This window comes from Palaemon carinicauda, chromosome 30 (genome assembly GCF_036898095.1).
Source record: "Palaemon carinicauda isolate YSFRI2023 chromosome 30, ASM3689809v2, whole genome shotgun sequence".
NCBI lineage: Eukaryota > Metazoa > Arthropoda > Malacostraca > Decapoda > Palaemonidae > Palaemon > Palaemon carinicauda.
Genome location: NC_090754.1, coordinates 54,623,527 through 54,645,569, shown reverse-complemented (window position 1 = coordinate 54,645,569; position 22,043 = coordinate 54,623,527). Strand labels below are relative to the sequence as shown.

Here is a 22,043-nt window from a genome sequence, read left to right as displayed (position 1 = left end):
AGTTTTATTACTCTACGATTAAAACTGTGGTCAGGACACTTCATAAACAAACACACACACAAACAGGGGGTAAAATATAACCTCCTGCCAATGAGAGAGAGAGAGAGAGAGAGAGAGAGAGAGAGAGAGAGAGAGAGAGAGAGAGAGAGAGAGAGATTATATTCCATTTTCTGAAAAAAAAAGTATGTAAACTTTACCTCCCAGGCTGACATGTCAAGAAAGCAGGATAGAGCTGCCTTGATCGCACACTCCTCTGGCCACCATATCTTCCGGACACTCCTGGAAAATCAAAATATCAAGTTTTTACTATATACAACTTTCTTTCTTAAGACACACCTCACTTCATGCCGAGCTTGATTCACAGTGTAAAATTCAAGCAGTTGTCCATTTTCTGATATCTTATAAATAGATGATACATACTGCACAGAAAAAGCCCAACTTACATACCAAATTGCAAAACAAAGACGAAACAAAACTGAAGTTGCCAGACAACCAAGTCCCTAGAAGAAGACAAAACTAAACAAAAGATGACACAACCAAGACCCTACAAGAAGACAAAACATAACAAAAGTTGACAGACAACCAAGTCCCTACAAGAAGAAAAACTAAACAAAAGATGGCACAACCAAGTCCCTACAAGAAGACAAAACATAACAAAAGTTGACAGACAACCAAGTCCCTACAAGAAGACAAAACATAACAAAAGTTTACATACAACCAAGTCCCTACAAGAAGACAAAAGTTGACACAACCAAGTCCCTACAAGAAGACAAAACATAACAAAAGTTTACAGAGAACCAAGTCCCTACAAGAAGACAAAAGTTGACACAACCAAGTCCCTACAAGAAGACAAAACATAACAAAAGTTTACATACAACCAAGTCCCTACAAGAAGACAAAAGTTGACACAACCAAGTCCCTACAAGAAGACAAAACATAACAAAAGTTTACAGACAACCAAGTCCCTACAAGAAGACAAAAGTTGACACAACCAAGTCCCTACAAGAAGACAAAACATAACAAAAGTTTACAGACAACCAAGTCCCTACAAGAAGACAAAAGTTGACACAACCAAGTCCCTACAAGAAGACAAAACTAAACAAAAAAGTTTACAGACAACCAAGTCCCTACAAGAAGACAAAACTAAACAAAAAAGTTTACAGACAACCAAGTCCCTACAAGAAGACAAAACTAAACAAAAGTTGACACAACCAAGTCCCTACAAGAAGACAAAACATAACAAAAGTTGACAGACATCTGTAATTGCATTCATGATGGCCACAATCTCTTACGAGGAATTCTGATACAGCAATACACCACTACGGCAAAAATATCGTCTTAATGCAACAATGCTGAAAGCCATTTATGAAAGCCTCTCTTCTGAAGTACAAATCAATGCTACTTGAAGTCCTCATTCAGTCTCTGCCTGGGCCAGGTTGTCACTAATATAAAAGTCAAGGTAATGAATTGGAGGATTATCACCAAACCAAAGGTTTATGCAGTTGCGTCTCCAATGTAATTCTCTGATGCCAGGTCCATGGAGAAATGTAGGCAATTTATTTAGGTATATGAAGATAGTGTTATTTCTATCTTTAATAGTGTTTTAGTCTGAGCACCAAATTACTTGGTGAGGGGTTGGCACTCGAAAGGGTTAACGAGATATCAGAAATACGTATCTGTGAGAATTCAACGCTGCGATTAAGGCTCAATATGACTGAGAGGTTTATCATGAACAAGAATCTTTTCCTGGCAGATTTGAATTCTAATTCTAAAGGTCATTATATTTTACATAAAAGTGACGGCAATTCCAATATAGAACGTCCTCAACTGACAAAAATTCACAGATGCAAACAAAAATCCAACTGAAACCATATCAGATACTGTAGCTAAAGTTTATAGTGAAATACAGTGCTGTAATTAAACAATACTATAAAATTTAATGCAGTAAACAAGACAACATTTGCAATATGAAAAGGACTATTCGTTGACTTTTGAAGCTGAAAATTATTTTACTTACAAACAGCTTCTTGGAATCTATCAAGTTCGTAAGTTGAGGATTTTCTGTATATCTAGTTTAATGCACTGTAGTTCTATGCCGGTTTTTTGAAACTATAACATCATATATAAGATCAAATAACCTAAAAAAAAAAATAAAAACAATAATCATACCTGGTGAACCAGCCTGGGGTGGAGAGACCTCATCTTTTTCTCTGTGCTCTGGAGTGAAGAAGGCCATGTTCCACATAGAGTCTCGGTATTCCGAATCGCAGTCGCTAATGCCGTCGCTATACTGGATTGATTTAACTTGAAGATCCCTTGCTGGACTGCTCGTCCTATCCTCCAAAACATTGTTATCCTGACTGTCAATTCCCAACCCCTCTGATGATCTAATATCCCTACCAGAGCTTTTCAGATCAGTGCTGACTTCAATTCCTCCCTTCCCTTTGCCATCAACATTTCCACCTTTCTTAGACCGACCTTTACTTTCCCCAGAATCCACAGCAACTTTCCCACGGTTCTTAGACTCTTCTGCATTACTATTACTTTTACCCTTTTCCAAAACTGTGTTACTTTTATTACTTTTTAATACTGGTCTTTGTGTATTTGACTCAGACTCACAGATGTCACTAGAATCACTACCGTCATTCTGAATGGTATCATCTTCAGGAGTTGCATCAAACCCACTCGCACGTTTCAGACAGACCTTGGCAGATCTTGTACGAGTAACTGGCTTGCTGGTATTTTGGTCGCCTCCCTTTCCCACTAAATCCAGGGAAGTACTTTCTATCAGTTGCTGAGCCGGTTTGCTCAATTCCAAATCTTCTCTTTTGTCAACACTCGTTTTGCTTTTTCTTATAATCCTCTTGGATTTTACAGCAGTCTTGTCAATTACATGGGGCAATTCTTTACCCTTTTCAAAACTGGGTTCGCCAGTCAATGCACTTTCCCCTTGTGTCTGACTGCTTGTGAGATCTTTTTCCTCATTGTGTTTCTCAAAAAAATGAGATTCTTTAGTTGAAACATTAGTTTTCGTGACTGCGCCTGAAGAAGACTTAACAGAGGAAGACTGAACACTGCAAACGCTTGAAGATACGACATTTATGTTCTTCAAGTCTGATAATGGAGAATTCCTTTTCCCTGAATCAGCTGATTTCTCCCTCCTTTCCTTTGGCGAGTCTTGTTTTCTAGAATTAGGTTTCTCCAGGCTCCTGCTCCTTGTAAGCCGCACTGTACTTCTACTTCCACCTTGTGTTTCTGAGTGCGTCTGCATACATTCCTCTGTGTGATCTAATGATAGTGTTTGACCAACTCTTCTCTTACTTCTGGTAACAACTGCAAGTGGTGCTGATGGTTCTGGATCAATACTATCGAACTGCCTCAACGACTCTTCTAATTCATCCATGTCGACAGACACAGAAGTCCTTAAAGATAATTTTGATGCCTTAGTCTTGGGTTGACCCTTAGTTTCAATACCTTCAACTTCACTAGTATTTTTACTCGAGCTACATGAGCCCTCGACTTCGTCAAAGTCATTTGGTGTCGCTTTGCCCAAGTTACCTCCATTTCTTGTGCCAAGATCACCAGGGGATTTGTTTTCCTTCACTACGGCAGTTTTCTTAATCGAAATGCTCTCATCTGTCTCCTTGTTTTCACCAAATTTGCCAGATCTGGTTTCACGAGGAGAAGTTTCGGCTTCATTCCTACAACCTTCTTCCCGTGCATCAGCACCTATTGGAACTTCGATTCCAGTGCTAACATTCTTAAGTTTTAGATCAATGTTGATTGACTTTGACTGAGAATTCTCTGAACTTTCCTGAGGCTGCTCCTGAAGGCCTGCTTCCTCGGATTCACTCGATGATTGATACCAGAGTCTTTTGATGCCTGCTTGAAAAGTGGCATTATTGAAGATTAAATTTTTCACAGTTTTCTTATTAATATCTGGATCAATTGTACCATCATCATCGATGCTATATTTCTTTCTCTTTATCTTTTCGTTCCTCCTTTCCTTGGCAGTATTGGTATTCTTCGGATTTTTGTTCTTAACTGAAATCTCTGGGCGGGGATCATCTGAATCGCTGGAGGTGTCAATAATGGCTCTTGATTTTACAACCTTTCTACCCGAATCCTCCCGTGTATGTTGCCTCCGCAACCTGATACTTTGCCTTGGGTGTTTTTTAGAAGCTTCTGAATTACCTGTTTTACCGCTCTTCCCCGTTTCCCAAATTCTATTTTCCTCTTCATCTCCTGCGGACTTTAAACAAGATGCGCTGCTCTGCTCTGAATGTCTACCTGCTTCTTTACTTTTCTTTTTACTTTTCCCATCAAGGTTTGATTGCTTGCTTCCAACATTTTCTGAAGAAGCCAAAACACTTTCATTCAACTCACTTTTACCTTGTATATTGCAGGTCTCCCCTTGTTTGTCACATTTATCTACATCACCTATTACACTCTCTTTATCTGAAGTTTGACCATGTCTACCGTTTCCTTTCAACTCGGCCACACAAGAATCATTTGAGGTCCTGCTAGTTTCCAATGAAAGTTTACATGATTTTTCACCTACAATAACCTCCTTGTTATACAAAGTGCTTTTCTTTCCCAAGTTGTTTTTGAGGGCATGATCGTCATTTCCCTTACCTATCAAATCAGACTGTGCAGTCTCTAAAGGAATTTCTATTCCTGAAGTTTCGTTATCAAGTTCTTTTTCAGTGTTCTCTCTTTCTTGGGCAATTTTCTGAAGTTTTAGTAACAGCGGAGAACCACCGTCCTGTAATTTAGCATTCCGCCCACTTCTACGAAGCTTTTTACTGCCGCTTTCTTCCAACGGGCTGGACAAAATTCTCTTCTTCACTCTCGTTGAACCTTTCATTTCATCCTTCTTGGTAGTATATAATAAAGGAGGTGTTACGGAGTCATCAACCACCTCTTGAGGCAAATCCTCCCCTTTCTGAGAGCCTGAATACCTAAAGTTTCGACGCATAGCCTTTTTAGGAGCAAGGAGTCTTTGTTCACATGGCACGGGCGATGTGCTCTTCACTGAATTCAGAATTTTGGGGGAAAGTTTCTCTAAAATGACTTTTGGAGGGGTACTGAGCTTCACATCACTTACATGAAATGTATTTAATGTTAAATCTGTAGGAAGTGGCACATTCCCTTCTGGTGAGGAATCAACTACATCAGTTGAAGCCTGACTGTTTGGAGACCTTTGAGATGGTGTTCTAGATTTAACAGAGGAATTGCCAGGCTCAACGGTGACATCCTCATCTGTACTTTGCTCTGAATTGAGCGCCCTGCCATCACCAAAAAGGGCTTCTAAATCATCATCGTTCATAGCCCTTGAATCTGGAGTTGTAATTCTCTCGGACCCTTTTGTTGGGGATCCCAGAATAGCTGCTAATTCTACCTCCACAGAGTCTAACCGGAATCTTGTAGACCTAGGTGTTGCCACCTGCGGTGAGGGGCACCTAACCTGTGGAGGGGTCACCCTTGAAGCAGATAACTTTGGGGAAGTACCAGATGGAGCAGTTTGTGGAGAAACAGCAAGAGAGGAAGTAGACACTAGTGATGCAGTATCTTGAGAAGAAACACGAGATACTGACGGTGAAATTTTTGATGAGGGTGACTCTTGGTTACTGGAGATTTCAGATTTTGAAGTGTCCACTGATGAAGACTTCCCTGGTGAAAGTGAAGAACTTGAACCTCTAGCAGACCTTTGATTTGGTGGTGAGGACTTTGATGAAGTACCTTTCGGTCTTTCTGATGACCGAGCTCCAGTCTCTAAACTTGATTGCGATCTCTCCGTGGGATCAAGTTCCTTTTCAATTTGTTGCGAAGAATTATTTAAATTACGAGCATTCTCTTGATTTCTTTCTTCGCCCTTTCCTTGCATCCGAGATTCCTTGTCAGAGAACTCCGGCGATTTTTCACTAACTCCTACATGATTCCCTCCCTTACCATCAGAGTTAGAACTGGGTTTCTCAGGAGTAAGAGCACTCGGTGGTTTTATCTTAATCTTTAGAGTGCATACAGACTTTGCAACTGCTGCCTCTGAAGTTTCTTGATCTCTCTCTTTAGAAGGTGCTGATTCTGTACTATTACTGTCCTCTGCCATTTCCTCCTCTGCAGGATTTGGTAAAGATGACTGGTCAGGATTTTCCTCAAGGTCATCTGCGTTCTTTTCCTGCTCCCAGTGAGAGTTGCAACGTCTCAACTTTAACATGACGTGTGCTGGTGACGGGGGTATCACAAAGCCATCATCCGAAAGATTAACTTTGGGAACTGCATGCGACTTAACGCGATCACTTGCTTCCAATGTTGAAGAAAATCCAGACGTAGCAGATTTCTTTATGATCAATGTAGGGATGGCGGGCATCTTTTCCTGAGTTTCTTCAACTGAACTGTTTGCATTACTAGGCTTATCTTTAGAAGCTTCTTTTTTAGAAACTGAAGATTTGGATCCAGACGGGGAAATGGCCGATGACCTCTTCGTAAGATCAAGAGAACCATCAGAATTACTCAGAGTATCTTTATTTGAAGCCCCCTTTTTAGATAATGAAGGCTTGGATTCAGACACAGCCACTCCCTTCAGATTTTCAACATCGTTTCTCAAAGATGATTCAGTGGTAGATGTTGGAGCATCCTCTGACTGCACTGCGGACGGAGAGTCGTCTACGCACACCTCAGTCCCAACACTTTCGGTGTTAGGCAGTATATTCTCTTCAGAAGTGGGTGCACTTCCTCTGTCAGTATCTTCCTTCTGACTCTTCTCGTTATTACCTTCTGGCAACTCTTGGGATGAACTATGTATGTCATCATTCTGTTGTGTAATTTCCTCACCTACATCAGTCATGAGGGGTTTCTTAATTCTCAGGATAATTTGCTTTTCATGGGACGGTTTCTTTATTTGCTTTAAATCTTTTTTAATCAGCTTCAACTTGAGACCATCTTGTAGGAAATTATGAGGAGTTGACCCAGGACCTGTGTAATGTATGCGATGTACAGGCGTGTACATAGAATAGCCAGGAGTGCGAATAGGGGTCCTTATATAACTAAAGTTTCGTTCTCTTCGTGGCGTCCTAATAGCATTACGAACTATTTCCTGAGCTTTCTTAAATGTCGAACTCTTCTTCCTTCGAAGCCTTTCCTGTCTCTGGGCAACAGGAATGTCCTCTTCACTCATATCATCACCAAATTCATAAACGTTGTTGGACGATCTGGATGGGTCCCCTGTATCGATGCCCAACGGATCATGCGGGTTAAAATGAAGTGGAACGGACTCTGGAGATGTTATGGGAACATTTGGTAACTCACTACTCAGTTCCTTGGACATTTTACTCCCCTTACCAATGGCATCAGTACTGCCTTCCGGTGATTTTAATTTCCTTTTTCGTTTTGGAGAATTTTTAGCAGGTGATGTACTCGCAGGTCTCTTGGCTGGTGTTGTGCGTTTAATAGTTATTCTCAAAGTAGAGTCTTTATTCCCAACAACTGTCAGCTCAGGTTTGGGAGACACACAGGGGGACTCGGGAATAGATGCTCCAGGATTTGAATAAGACAGGGTATTGGCACTTGCACTACTGTTCTTGTCCCCTTCAGTAGAATCCTGGAAGTTCAACATGGACTTTCCTTTCTTTGTAAAGGCAGCAGAATTCTGGTTCTGAGTTTGACCGTCTAAAGATAAAACCGATTGCTTTGGAGCGCGTTTTCTAGGCTTTTTCATCACTGGGCTAACCTTTGCTGTAGATGTCCCACAAGTATCCTGGAATAAGGCTACACTGGCAGGATTGGTGTTTGTTCCCATGGTATCACCTACAGGTTCTGAATTTGAGGACTGGGACACGGCTGAGACTACTGGACATGGTATAGAATTTTCCTTGATTTTTCGTGGACGTCCTGGTCTTCGCTTTACTTGTGGAGCTACGTTGGTGATGCCTGGAACAACACCTTGAAGTTGATTAGATTGTACAGGTGCTCCCTGAGTGAGAGGATGGTTTAAGGAACTCGCTGCTAAAGGTACAGGCATCTGCACAGCCGGCTGAGTTTCAACTTCAAAGTACATCTTATATGACACATTAGCTTTTGCTCGTCTACCTCTCAGGACTGGTTTTTCTGGTGGTGCAACGTTCTCGTGAGCTACTGGAAGAACTGGCAAAGAACTCTCTACTGGTTTTTGTAATTTGGGTATTTTTTCCTTAGCTATCTTTTGATCCTTTGGCAGCTCATCGGTGACTAACATTGGCTTGCTAATATCACCAACAACACTTTCCACGTCACCTTTCCGTCCTTTACCAGAAGACACTTTTCTTTTTCTACCAGCAGTTACACCTGCGACGGTCCTACCTGTCCTTGGTGCTGCTTTTCTTACAGGGACCTTTTTATTTTGCCTCCTCCTCCTATCTACCTTTCTTTCTGGTTGATCTGGAGTAGTTGACGTTACTTCTGAACTACTGTCTGGTTTGCACTGCAGAAACAAATCTTCGCTGAAAGCTTTTAAAGCTCCTTTTGTTGGTAACTTGAGCCTTATTTTTGGAACACCTGCAGCTTCTTCATTCAAACCAGAGCTAACATTAGCATTTACACCAATACTGTGGTCTCCATGATTTGGCTGTTGTCGATGTAAAAGATTACTTGGAACTTGTTGTTCTGGTAGTGTACAGTCAGTGTCTCTGGCTTCTGTCCCTTGATTAGGTAAGGGAGATTCATGACACTCATGACCGGGTAATTGGTTATCATGGTCATCGCAATCCTGCTTCTTCTGGAAGCCTGCGTTTGATGCTGGGACTGGCGATGGGACACTGCTGCTAGTAAAATCTTGGGGAGGATGCTCAGGAGATGGCATAGTAGAATCTTGATTATGCAAGGCGGGATGCGAAGGAATAGCCAAATTTGTTACACTTGACTCACTTTTTTCAGAACAGACATCTTTTCCCAAGCTGCTCAAATATTTTGCAGAGGTGATCTCACTTTTTTCAAAGCTGGTCCCATTTTTGGTTGAAGAATTTTTATCAGAGTGACTATCAGCATCTCCTCTCTGTGAATAGGGAACATCAGAAATTTTCTCATTTGCTGACAAAAGATCAGTTCTGAGACTGATAATCTGCCGATCACCGCCAATTCTATTTTCAGCAACTTCCTCTGTTTTCTGGAGTGAACAACTTCCAGAGGTAAGAACACTCTCATTAATAACCACACTCTGGTCTTTTGAAGCACAATCTGGGCTAATTTCAGTAACAGAAGCAACCTCATCGTCCGAAGAATCAGAAGCACGAGGAGGAGAAAAAGGCGGAGGAGAATGGCCTGAAAAACTTGTGGGGATACTTGCCTGGCTTGATGAGCTACTTCTTCTGCTTAATATTCTACTAGAGTGAATGTTAGGGCACGAGTCCGCATCACTGTCTTCCTGAGGGAAGGACGGGCAAGGAGACACAGGCAGAGCAGAGCTCTCAGACACTTTCGCAAAATCGCTGGTTCTAGGGGTTTTATCGCCCGTGCCTTCCTTCTGAAAAACTTCTAAGAGAGACTGATCCTTTGATCCACCAACTATGCCCTTTAAAAGCGATATAGTCTCATCTAGCGGGTCAAAGGACGGGGCTTTCTCTTGAGCGGCTGCTACCGAACCTGTCGCTTCTTCGGCCGAACTCTTCTCGGCTTCAAACCTGGTGTCTCTTTCGAAAGAGAAGTTCGTTGCAGAATTGGATACGTCCCCTTCTCCTTCTTTCTGTGTAATTGAATCACTAGGTCTACCGCTGTCACAGTCTAGTGTTTCTGGTTCATTCTGCAACATTGCTGTTGTGTTCCATGCTTGAGGACTGGATTTACATGGCGACTTGACAGCTTCATCGGGAAGCTTCCCCTTATCAACCTGAGTGATAGTTTCTACCGGAGAATTTACAGTGAGAGGAGAATTAGCCGCAACTACAGAAGGAGACTTCTCTGAAATAACGGGAGTCCTTCTAGTAACGATAGGAGACTTGGCGCAGCTAAGAGGAGATCTATTGGATTCCAAAGGAAGTTTGTCGAATCTGTCTGGTAGAATATCAGGGCTACTAGGTGCAACCTCAGTTTTAGTTGCATTTATTACTTCTTGGGGAATTCCTGTCTCACTTACATTGAAATCTATTTCACTTTCTGGCATATCTACTTCACCAGATTGATTATCCTCATATTTGGATGAAATACTTTTCTTGAAACCTCGTTCAAAATGCCGTTCTGTCTCCGGGTGCATGTTGCTTATATCACTCTGCTGTATACCACACACACCATCATCAAAGTTTGACTCCTTATAGACTTGAGATTCCTGTTTCATATTCATCTGGACTTCATCTCTTGTACGGTTCTGGCAGTCATCAATAGAGTTACTTGTCTCGTCAATAATTACAGAGTGAGGAGTACTTGTTTCTGTCCGCTGATTGTCAGTGGAACCCCGGATGTACCGCATAATGAATTTACCAAGCTTACCAACTTGCTCTGGCCGAGCCCCCTCTTCCGATAGTTGCGGTCCATGAGGGAACTGATAATCCGTTGTTGGTGGCATATAACTCGAAGTAGTTTTCGCACTAAGGGGATGAACATTTGCTGTGTTACAAGACAAGCTATTGTTACCACAATCTACGGTCACTGCTCGACTTACAGAAATTCGACCGGTGTCAACAGATCTTTCAATATCTGCCGTACCATCAGCCGAGCGAGTAACATTTGTAGAACTGGAGTGTACTGAGGGCTGATTTACATCTGATGAGTGGGGCGATCTTTCTTCGCTAGATCTTCCTAGCAAGTGATGTGGTTTTCCCGATACTGTAGCTTCCATCCTGCCCTCAACGAATTGCTTTTGAGATGATATATTGTGAAGTGATTTCCCTAGTCCCTCTAAAGTGGAACTCTCTATTACACACGCCTCCTCTGAATCTGATAAAGGTGGAATATTGATCTCAGGTGGAATATAATCTACTACATTAATTGGGCTATCCTCAGGAGAGTTCTCTTGGCATGCCTTAGATTCGCTTTCCTTATTATGATCCGAATGGAGATTCTGAGCGCTGGCGTAGGATTTTTCTGGCACTGCCAAACTCGGTTCATGCTGATAGTGCTGTACTGACACAAGGGGAGAGTTATAAGACTCCACAGGAGGATGCTGATTGTAAAGAACCCTTGAAATACACTGCGAGTTAAGATAGGGTTGTCTGACCTGCATGTGTAGCTGCCTAGACAATACAGGCCAGCTACCGTAATCTGGGGGTATTGATTCTAATGGTGGGAAAGGTTGTTCCGGGTACTTAAATCCTGCCCTCCAACGTAACTGATTACCCTCCTCCTTGCTCAGAGCTTGGGAAGAAACCGGCTCCTCTTTCGGTGGAAAATGAGTTCGAGAGGGTGCTCCATACCTAGCTATATGTTGATGAGCCGGATCTAAGCCCATCATAGAATCAGGAGGGAAATCAAAATTCCTTGGTTTAAAAACGGAATCTCTATGTAATCGATCTTTCGCATGAGGGTCTGGAAACCTGTTGACAGGCATGCGATAACCCCAGTCAGGAGGCTGCTGTATAGGCATGACACCTGATCCATTTGGCGGAGGTGCCATTGAATGAATGACTGTTTTTGATGGAGGTGGGGGTGGAGGTGAACTGCTCTTACTAATGGCAGGACTTGGTGTAACCCTCAGGCAAGGTATGCTCTGATTTCCTGGATAAGGCATGACTTCAGATTCCACAGAATCTCCCGGCATTGTTACTGATCTTTTACGAAGTGGACGGGTCTGCTCGTTACTACCATAGGGTCTCCGCTGTGATACTAAAGTCTGAAGGAGGGGTCCTTCATTATAAAGCTCAACATTATATTTCTTGGGATATGAATGTGAAATGGGAGGAATTACTTTGCTGTCGCTGCCTTTTTGAATAACCAATGCCAAAGGGGATGTTTGCTGACCTTGGGGTTCTGAACTGGGGGAAGAAACCGGAACTTTAAGAGGCGTACTTGGGGTACTCTCAGATGACCAGTCGGTTCTACTCTTTGAACTGATTGAACTTGGGGATTCAACAATACGGCGCACGCAGCCCTGAGGAGTCCTTAAGCTCCTTATTTCTTGGTCACTACCAACAGATGAGCAACTGGAAAATGGAATCTGCAACTCAACCCCAACAGAACCAAGAGAATCTACTGACCTTGCATCAGGTTCAACTACTGGACTCGGACCAGTTGTCCCTACCTGCAAACCTGGAGTGCTCTGTCTTGTCTGAGTAATCGGTGCAATCTGAGGCACAGAACTCCCATCCCTTAATACAGGTGCTCCGTAATCAAATGTACCTGGCCTAGGAACTATAGAGGGATGGCTAGTATGGTCTGTAGTAGGGGGATAAATCTCAAATCGATTAGGCTGTGGGCTGGGAGATAGCCCTCTACGGCTACAATTTTCATAAGAGAGAGGAACCGGCCCAACTTTTGAACCAACGTCTGACTTGGATTCATTGAAGAACGGCCCTTTCAAAGGTTCAACAGAACGAGATCCCTCGGGTGTTAGATTGTGAGACTTGCGTATGAAACGCTTCTTCAAGTTGTTTATCATATGTGCTTTTGGTTGGGATGGTTCAATTTCCTCCAAAACCCCTTGAGATTGATTTACTTCCGTTCCATGCAAGGGTAATGAATAAATAGGTTTATTGCTAGAAGTATTTGTATGGGCTGTGGAACCACTTAACATGACTTTACTAGCGATAGTTGTTGTGCTGTAGCTTTTCGGTGGAAAATCCTTTGATGCGATGGAAACCATCTTGGCAAACCTACAATCTTGTTTGAGTACTTTATCTGAATTGCTGAATTCTGCATTCAGAGAGGCATGAGCATCGCTAAAAATCTTTGGCGATACGATACGTGCCATCTTTACTAGCGGTGTTTCTCTGCCACCGTGACTACTAGACAATACTGAGGAAAGGGACGCAGGACAGGGCATTGTTGTTGGCTGAGAAGTCTGGCTTGGCAAAACCGGTAAGACTGTAAGGCTGGGTGCAACTGATGATACAGACACGGAAGCGGGCAATGATGATGTGATGGAGGAAATGCTGGAATACAATGATGGCTGTGAAGTGTGACCAGGCATTGAAGATGACAAAGAAGAATTGACAGGCATTGCAGATGCTAAAGTTGTGAAGCTAGACACTGATGATGTAATAGGAGAATGATTTTGCAATGCTTGGGAAACAGAGATATGACTGGGTGCTCTTGACAAACTCGATGAGGAAACCGATGTTGGACTAGGCATTACCGATGACAAGGACATATTTGATACTGACATTGGTACGCTTGGAGGAATAGTCTTATCTAGAGATAACAAATGACTGGGGACTGTTGACATCATGGTTTGATGTCCAGGTATTGCAGATGACAAGGACAAATGACCAGGTAATGTCGATGACAGAGATACATGACTAGACATTAACGAGGACACGGTTGTGTAACTGGGCACTGATGAAGGTAAACACACTGGAGAAGGCATTGGCAATGACACAGAAATGGGTACAGTTGAGGGTACTGTCGATGAAAGAGATGCATGGCTCATAACTGATGGCGAAATGGATACACTGCCTGGCATTGATGAAGATAATGACAAATGACTGGCCACTGCTGGATTATGAGACACATGACTGAGAACTGATGACGACGGCAGAGTTGCATTACCGGGTAGTGTTGAAGAAACAGACAGAGGAATGGGCATGGGCGATACCAGAGGGCTACGATTGGGGAATGATGGTGCGTAACTGGAAGCTGTCGAGGAAAGAGAAATATGACTGGGCAGTGGCGAAGGTAGAGCAGCATGACTGGGAACTGCTGATGAAAGAGACATCTGATTGGAAGCTGATGCTGGCAAAGACATATGACTGGGAACTGATGACAGCAATGACACTTGACTCTGGCCTGTTGACGGCAAAGACACCTGGCTGGGCTCCCTTGATGAAAAGGACATAGGACTGAATAGAGGCGATGACAAAGACACTTGACTCGGTACTGTCGAAGTGAGAGCTATGTGGCTGGGATTAACTGTGGATAAATTCAAACTCTTTGTGGGTGTAGTACTCAACAAATGGGAAACAGAAGCAACAGGACTAGCTGATACAGTTGTAACAGTCACAACATCAGATTTGGCAACAGCAGTCACTGTAACTGACAAGTCCATCAACCTTTTGGATTCTTCGGATGAATAACTGGTTGGAGCCATCATTTGTGAAACAGATGCTACGGTTTGGTCTTGAGACTCAGTAACAGGCAATGTAAATGGAACATTTGCATGTGACGACGCATACTTTAAAGGTTCCTTAAAACTAAGAGGAGTTCTTATTGGAGAAGGTGGCAAAGACATGGGACCCCTCAATGGAGCATTGGGATCTTCGCTTCTCAAAATAAAACTTGGCGATACCCCACGTTCAGGATGCATAAAATTTCTTGTGTTCTGCAATGGAAAATGTTTACCTATAAACTGTGGCGGTCTGGGACTTCCTTGCGCAGATAAAGGACGAGGCAATGACTGTAAGTTTTTCACATTTGTTGGAGAAATCTGACTGACACCTGCAGATGAATTTCTATATTGCGGACTCGATGCAAGCGGTAAAAAACTGCTGTCTGATGTAACAGGGATTGAATGCCCAGTGGAAATAGCAACTGGAGTATCAGTAACAATGCAAGATGATATGAGACCTGCAGGCGACGCCCGTGATGTACTTTGCGAAGATAAACTGTGTGTGACATTTGATACAACAGAGGGTATGGAACTACAAGAGACAGGTGAAAATGCTACTTGAGGAACCACAGTTTGTACATTCTCTCTAGGTGAAACACTCATCTTAGAGAAAACATATGAAGATGTTGTCACTGGTGGAGTCACGGAAGATCTACAGCTACGAACGAGCTGGGGACTTGCAGCGGATTTAGGAGTGACCGATATTTCTGAAGGACTTTGAATAGTCTCATCAATAGTTGGAACAACCTGATGTGGAGAGGGCAAGTGGGTGCTTGTTCCTAATGATGAGGGGGGATTCTCAGCTGGACATTCAGTAAGAGTTTCATTTTGCACATTTAAAGCTTCAGACATGTTGAGAAAAACTGGTAAAGTTGCAGTTGCTGTCTGATACGCACTCTTATCTACTGTTGAGACTTCGTCTGCATCCCTCTCCACCAATGGGGGCACTATGGAAAGTGGATTGGCTGGACTAAGCTTCGACTCGTTACGATTCTCAGTGTTGCTATGCATAGCCAATGGCGATTTACAAAACCTGTCTTGGACAAAATCACTCGAAGTTTCTTGGGAATTTCTCTCTATAAGCTCAGAGTTATTGTTATTCACTGATTTTGGAGTCTGGGAGGAATTGTTAGAGAAAACCATTTCTTGAGGAGTACTCACAATGTCATTGACCTGAGAGTTAACCTGGGAGTTTGCAATACATTCTTGATTTTTTTGAGGGACCTCTGTTAAAATAACAGCTGGAAGAGATCCCTCTCCTTCGATATTTGAATCTCTATCTATAGACTGTTCAGCAAACTTTTTATTCTCATCCTTGCTAAAAGGACCATCTCCAACATCAGACTTTTCTTCTTGGGTAAGTATAGTACTATTATCACTATTCAAATTACTTGCCTCCTTGCTTTCATTTTCAACCTTGTCCTTCTCCGACATCGAATTCTTATCCGACTCCTCCTGACACAAAGCTTCTAATGTCATAAGAACAGGTAGCATGGTCGTTTCTTTTGGTAATTCACATGGGGCAGAATTATTTTCTGCAGGTGGTGATTTGGGACTGCCATTGCTATTCTCGGCAGACATGCAAGACTCTTTCTCCACAGAAACTGTATTTTCTTGATTTTCAACATCTTCGGCGTTACTTTCCGGAATGACGTCAGGTTTCTCAACGCCTTCTTGAAAAGAAGGCAGGCTCAGCTCATCAACCAAATCTTTAACACAGTCAGTGTCAAAACTGCCCAGTTCTTGAAAGGCCTGCTGCACTATGTCAATTTTTTCTTCATTCCCCGAGCATGATCTATTCACACTGTCGTCTTCTGTCTGTTCCTGCAAACCGCTAACACAACTGAACAAATTATTTTGGTGAGGAGGAGCTTGCTCAATATTTAGTACATTACCAGAACCACCATTACTCAAGGGAGTTATAATTTCAGTGTATGGAAGACCCTGAAGGTTTGCAACAGCTGCAGTATTTGCAACAGGAAGTTGAAAATTAGACCCAATAAGTGAATTCTCAGTTTGATTTAGATTGACCGATGCTGCATTCATGGTATCTACTGATCCCACGGATACAGCACTAGATGTTTGATTAACTTGAGTCTCAGTCCCGGAAACCATAGGTGTTATGACAAATGGCATGGAAGATACATCCTGTTGCATAATCTGGAGTGGCATCAAAATCATAGGAGGTGCATACAAGGTGGAAATGGCATCTACACTACCATCAGGCTGTGACAGAATGACAGGTACAGTCTTCTGTTCTTCGCCAGCAGGAACTGTGGTTGGGGACTCCTGCCTTGTCTCTGGAGTTGCAGAAGCACTCAGCTGTGCTTGTAATAAGGGCATGGTGGTTGAATACATCGATTCAGAAACAGAAGTTACCAGATTATTTGAAAGCGATGGTGAGCTATTATCATTACCGCTGCTTTTTGAAGTCAAAGTTGCTTTCAATATACTAGGGGATGAGGTAACAGAAGGTGTTATATTAGACCCCTGACTTGGCATACTAACAACAGCCTCCACTCCCGAAAGGAATGTATTAGTTGTGCTACTGCTATGAATCACTGAAGCAGATGGGGAAGACGAGTAAGAAACCACAGAGACTTGAGTGGGGTCCGAAGCACAAATACCTAGCGAGGATGACGGAGCAATGCTCGACCATAAGATGGGCGACGTAATATGACCACCAGGGGCGTTGACATTAGATGCAATAGTCACAGGCTGAGGTAAATTATTTACCGGAAGTATCTGCTCACCTGAAAGGCCGAGCACATTTACTGTATCCACTTGAGATGGAAGACTGATCGAAACTGTCATTGTCTGTGCTGGAAGCGTGGTGGTGGTGTGTGTTGTGACGGCAACTAAAATATTCCCATCTGCAAGAGAATCTCCTGTTCCAGCTTGTAATGACTGAGTCTCTGCACTTTTTTCAGAAGTTTTCTGACTTACAGAAGAGGAAATAGGACTCAAAAGGAATGAATGAGCTGGAGAATCTGTTGGTTTGGAATTAAATGCTGGTGAAAAAGAGGAAGTGGAAGATAAGATATCTAAGTTGTTACCACTGCCAGGAGTGGGAGACGATGATGCTGGTAGGTTTAGATCCGTCTTTTGTTGAACTTCTGTATTACTGATAGGCGAAGAAATTACTTCAGACCGTGGAGTAACTGAAGGATCATCAAAAATTGAAGTAGAAGAATTGTATTGACCGACTGGCTTTGGTTCCGCTGCTGTGTAAGATGGAGACTCACTCACCACGGAATCGGCATTAATTTCCCGAGGCTCTAGCAGCGACTGTCGAGGTGAAATTTGGGAAATGTGTAAAGGTGTTTTGGCCACTGGACTTAAAACAGAACTTGGTACAGTTGGTAAAACAGGTAACGGACTATACTGATTATCTTGACTTTTCTGGCTACATGGACTTGCAGGTAAGGATGAGCTGGGAGATGTGACTGTAGTCTGAAGAGACTGTTCTTGACCACTTCTGGCAAGTGGTGTTAATGGGGCTCTTGAAGGAACTACAGGGGAAGAAATGGTGGCTATGGAAAGTGGCAAAGAAGACTGGGAAGATACCACACAGCTGCCAACAGGTGATGACAAAGGATGATTGTGAGAGGGTGTATGCGAGGGCTGCTGAGGTGAGGGTATACTTTCCATAGGTGTCAATGGTGTGATTGGCTCCCGAAGGGGTGTCATAAATACTGCCTTTGGTTCTTGTGTGGATGAAGTTCCAGAAGTCTGGTCACCCTGCACAGAGTCACTTACACTCTGTGTACTCCCTGTAGGTGGCTGAGAAGAGGGAAAAGTTGGCTGATTGTCAAATGCTGTCTGTGGAGTATGCACAGGAGTCTGTGGCAAATATGCATTCGGGGTGAATGGCATATACAATGGTGACTTGCGAGGAAGAGATGACTGAAGAGCATAAGATGGCGTGTGAGGCAAAGGACTTATCAACGGACCTGGGGAGGGTAACTGAGGTAAGGGGCTGGGCATGCAAACATCATTATCACTACCGTAATGAGTAGGGGTGTTGGGCATTGGACTGACAGGGGGTCCCACTGAAGGATAAACAGGCATCGATGGGTGTCGGAAATCGTCGTCATCGATATAGGTAGGTGAAGGAGGAATAGGACTTTTTGCTAGGTCCGTTACAGATGTTTTTGTCATATTATCCGGATTTAAATTGGGTTGAGTGTGGGACTCCATGATATGAGCAGGTGTATTTGGCATAGGACTCATTAAAGGTTGCACAGAAAGATGATGTGCTGCTTCTTGGTAGCTAAAGTGATTAGGGGTTCCGCTGGCCGGAGTACACTCGTCACCTTCACTTCCCCTACGAGGCGTATCTGGCATTGGACTGAGCAAAGAATTTGTCATTGAAAAACTCTCAGGGATACTGTGAGTTGGAGTGTTAGCAACTGGACTAATCATGGGTCCCATTAACGAAGGAAGCACTGGCATGGGACTGACACTGAATGGGGATGTTACACGGGCAGGAGTTGGAGGGATGGGACTCATCATTGGATCAAGAGCAGGAGGTAATGTGAACGAATGAGACTGCGATGGTGTGATGGAACCAGAAAGACTGGCTGAATATTGGGGGCTGGCTGGGTTTAAGCGTAAAGAATTGTTTTCGGAAGGCTGATGACAAGGGGTCTGTGCTATGGGGCTCATCATAGGTTGTAATTTCTCCATTGTAGGAATACCAGTGACATCAAGACTTGAGACAGAGCCGCTGTCATCTCTGTGGGGTGCTGGTGTACATGGCATTGGGCTCATTAATGGAAAAGGTGCATTGATCAAAGAATTTATAGCCTCATTATCTTCTATTGACGATCTACTCTTTAAACCCGGTTTTTCTCCATCTGCCTCCTCACAGGAACTTCTTTTAAGTATTGGCTTTGGCTTTACAGGTTTTTTAAGACTTTCTGAGCTCATTCCTACATCTGTTTTGGCTTTACAGAAACTTGAAGCGAGCGACGGAATGGATTTCAACATCTTCTCTTTTGGCTGAGTGTAGTTTTGAGTCTTCTGAAACTGCGTCAGTCTACTTTGATGAGATCTATCATGCGAATGAGTTGCACTGCTTGTGTCCTGGCCACCGGTTGGACGAGAATAGGCAGAACCATCATTATAAGGCCATTTCCTGGCCATTGAAGGCGACACAGATTTTTCTTCCTTTCTTTGACCCTTTTTGACTGACTGATGGCCACTAATATTTCTGTGAGGAGAATAAGAACTAGAAGATTTAACACTTTCACCATGCGAAAGTAAAGGTGGATCCACAGCTGGAGAATGGCTGCCCCTGGTTGGTTGAGAACGGGGCCGAGGTGACGACGACGGATTCTTGGGGGAATACTGAGATGCTTTTAAAGAATGAGACTGGGACAGCTTTGGGGAGGCACATAACGACTGTGCTCGATTTTTGGGAGACTGACCCTGAAATTTAGGAGAACTGTGTGGCCGCTCACCTTGGGGAACTTGAAGATTAGAGTTTTGAGCTGAATGTATCCTTCCCTGAGATGAGTTTGGCCTGTTTCCTTGATGGTAAGGAGAACGAGTTCCACGTGCTGTCTGTAGTCGCATTCCATCAGACCTTTCTTCCTGAACACTTTGGTTAGTTTGTGATTGTCTCCCTTCACCCAATAAAGACTGGCCACTTTGAGCTTGATATTTGTTACTAGATGATGATAGATTTCCTTGTGAATACTGGTCATGTTTACCTTGCAGAGTTGAAGGCCCACTTTCTTGACTAGAGTATGGTTGATTGTCATGGGGCTGTGGTCTGTTTTCTCTAAAACCTTGTTGCCAATTTCCCTGTCCATGTTGCTTTACATTCCTGTCGGCTGATTTTGTTCGATATTCTTGAGCAGGTAACTGGGGTCTTTGAGCAGACTGAGATCTACCTCCAGGATTTCCTTGGGTCCCCAAACCGGATGAATGCGAAGACTTTATAGATGGCTGGGAAGGTTTTGTCTGAGGAGAACCAGACTTATTACCTTTAGAAGAATGTGACAAGTTTCCTGGCACATGCGAAGATCGATGACTTGGTGATGATTGCGAAAAGTTACCTGATTGCGAATGATGAGATGAGTGCATCTTATTATGATGTCGGTGTCTACCCTCCCGTTGTGATTCAGTTCGATTGTACGGTGGTGATTGTGACCGGCTGTCTGCAAGACGTGCCTGACTTTTCTGTTGAGGGGACTGATGGCGATTTCCTGGAAATGATGATGACCGATTGTTATCATGTCCCTTACTGGAGTCTTCCATACCATGAACATTTGAATGCTGTCGATTTCCAGCAAGCTTCTGGGACCTTTCTATTCTTGCATCATCCTCAGGGGGATGTATCCTCCTACCTCTATCATCGCGACCATGAGGCTGAGGCCTCCAAGGAACACTTGTCTTTGAATCTTTAATCTCATGAGGGCTGGGTCCAACATGATCTGATTTCTGCATACTTGGTGTTTTAACAGCTTTGTCTTCTTGTGTCCTCCTGTGTGCTTCTGAACCTATTGGAGTACTACTCTTCTGCACTTCTCTGTGCTTAGCATGATCTTTGTACTTTTCAGTGTTTCTTTGGTTAGTTGTATTTGGTGAGTTATTGCTTTTTCTAACATTGACAACATCGTCCTTTCCCGCTGCTTTTCTTTTCTCTTTGCTACTTTTGCTTTGAGAGGAACTGTCACCCCTGTCACTGCTCTCCTTAAAAGAAGGGATTTCTCTGAGCATGTCAGGTAATTTTGTACTATAAACAGGTGATTCTGCATTTGGTGTTTGAGACGCAGATACAGGACTGGAATCCGCCCCTGGCGTTCTTGGACGTTCGTACGGTGAGTTTATCATGTAGTATGAATCAAATACCGAATCATATGGCATCCCAGACACATTTTTCTGCGGCTCGCTCAAGAACATATTTGGCCCTTCACCGCTGGCCCCACCAGGGGTAACTGGTCTTTCTGGAAGACTACCTATGTCATCATACATAAAATCTGAGACTTGCCCTTGTGGAACCTGGGTAGGTGTATGGAATGGTTGATTTTCTTCAACACCCAACCCCGGGGTCTGAGGCCGGCCTTGAGAATGAAAACTAAAATCAAAATTACTGCCCTGTTCTGAATGAGGTGAATTACTGAGGTCTTCAACAGCCTGACTTTCCTTTTTTAATCTAGATGAAGGATAGGAAACAGAATCATCTTTAGATTTTGACGGAGGTGGAGAAGGAGAGCCAAACAATCTTTTCATCTTTTTACGCGATTTTCTTTTAGACGAAGCATTTCCTTCAGACCCTGAATCGACCAGTGAGGACCCTGACCTACCGCTATCATTTTTACCCTGACTGCCGTGAGAACTACTCCTATTTTCACTCTTTTTGGAAACTGGACCTGACCTACTTGAATCTTTCAAAGCGCTACTGGATTCAGAAACGGGATTGCCTGGCGTTGGGGGGCAATCGAAGTCACTCATCCAATCAGTATTTCCACAATTTGAGGTTTTTGACATATACTCTGTCTGTTGTAAAGGTTGGGATGCTTTCGACAAAAGGGGGGGAGGAGTCGATGGCTCGTGCACTGGAATAAAACTACCTGGTGTGTGTGGCATTTGATCAAAGTCATCAAAGAGATCGGACCCTCCAACGTCAAGGGGCTGAGAAATTTTGTCAGGATAACATTCATTTTGGGGATTTAAAATCGGCGAGCTTCCGTAAGTGTTACCTCTCGACGAGGAAAATTTGTGTGCCTGATGACGACCTGAAGTTTGCCTGGTACTTACCTTTGCACCAGCATCTACCGGACTTACGTCGGCTTTCGACCTGAAGTGA

General features: G+C 43.3%; 1 protein-coding gene across 1 annotated transcript in view; it reads right to left on the bottom strand.

Annotated features, from left to right (window-relative positions):
- LOC137623536 (uncharacterized) overlaps window positions 1-22,043 on the bottom strand; it is a 105,391-nt gene that overhangs the window by 59,051 nt on the left and 24,297 nt on the right. Inside the window, exons 13-14 of the mRNA XM_068354371.1 lie at window positions 2,170-22,034; window positions 198-279 (exon numbers count right to left, since the gene is read on the bottom strand). Coding sequence (XP_068210472.1) covers window positions 198-279; window positions 2,170-22,034 — 19,947 coding nt within the window. The remainder of the gene's footprint in view (window positions 1-197; window positions 280-2,169; window positions 22,035-22,043) is intronic.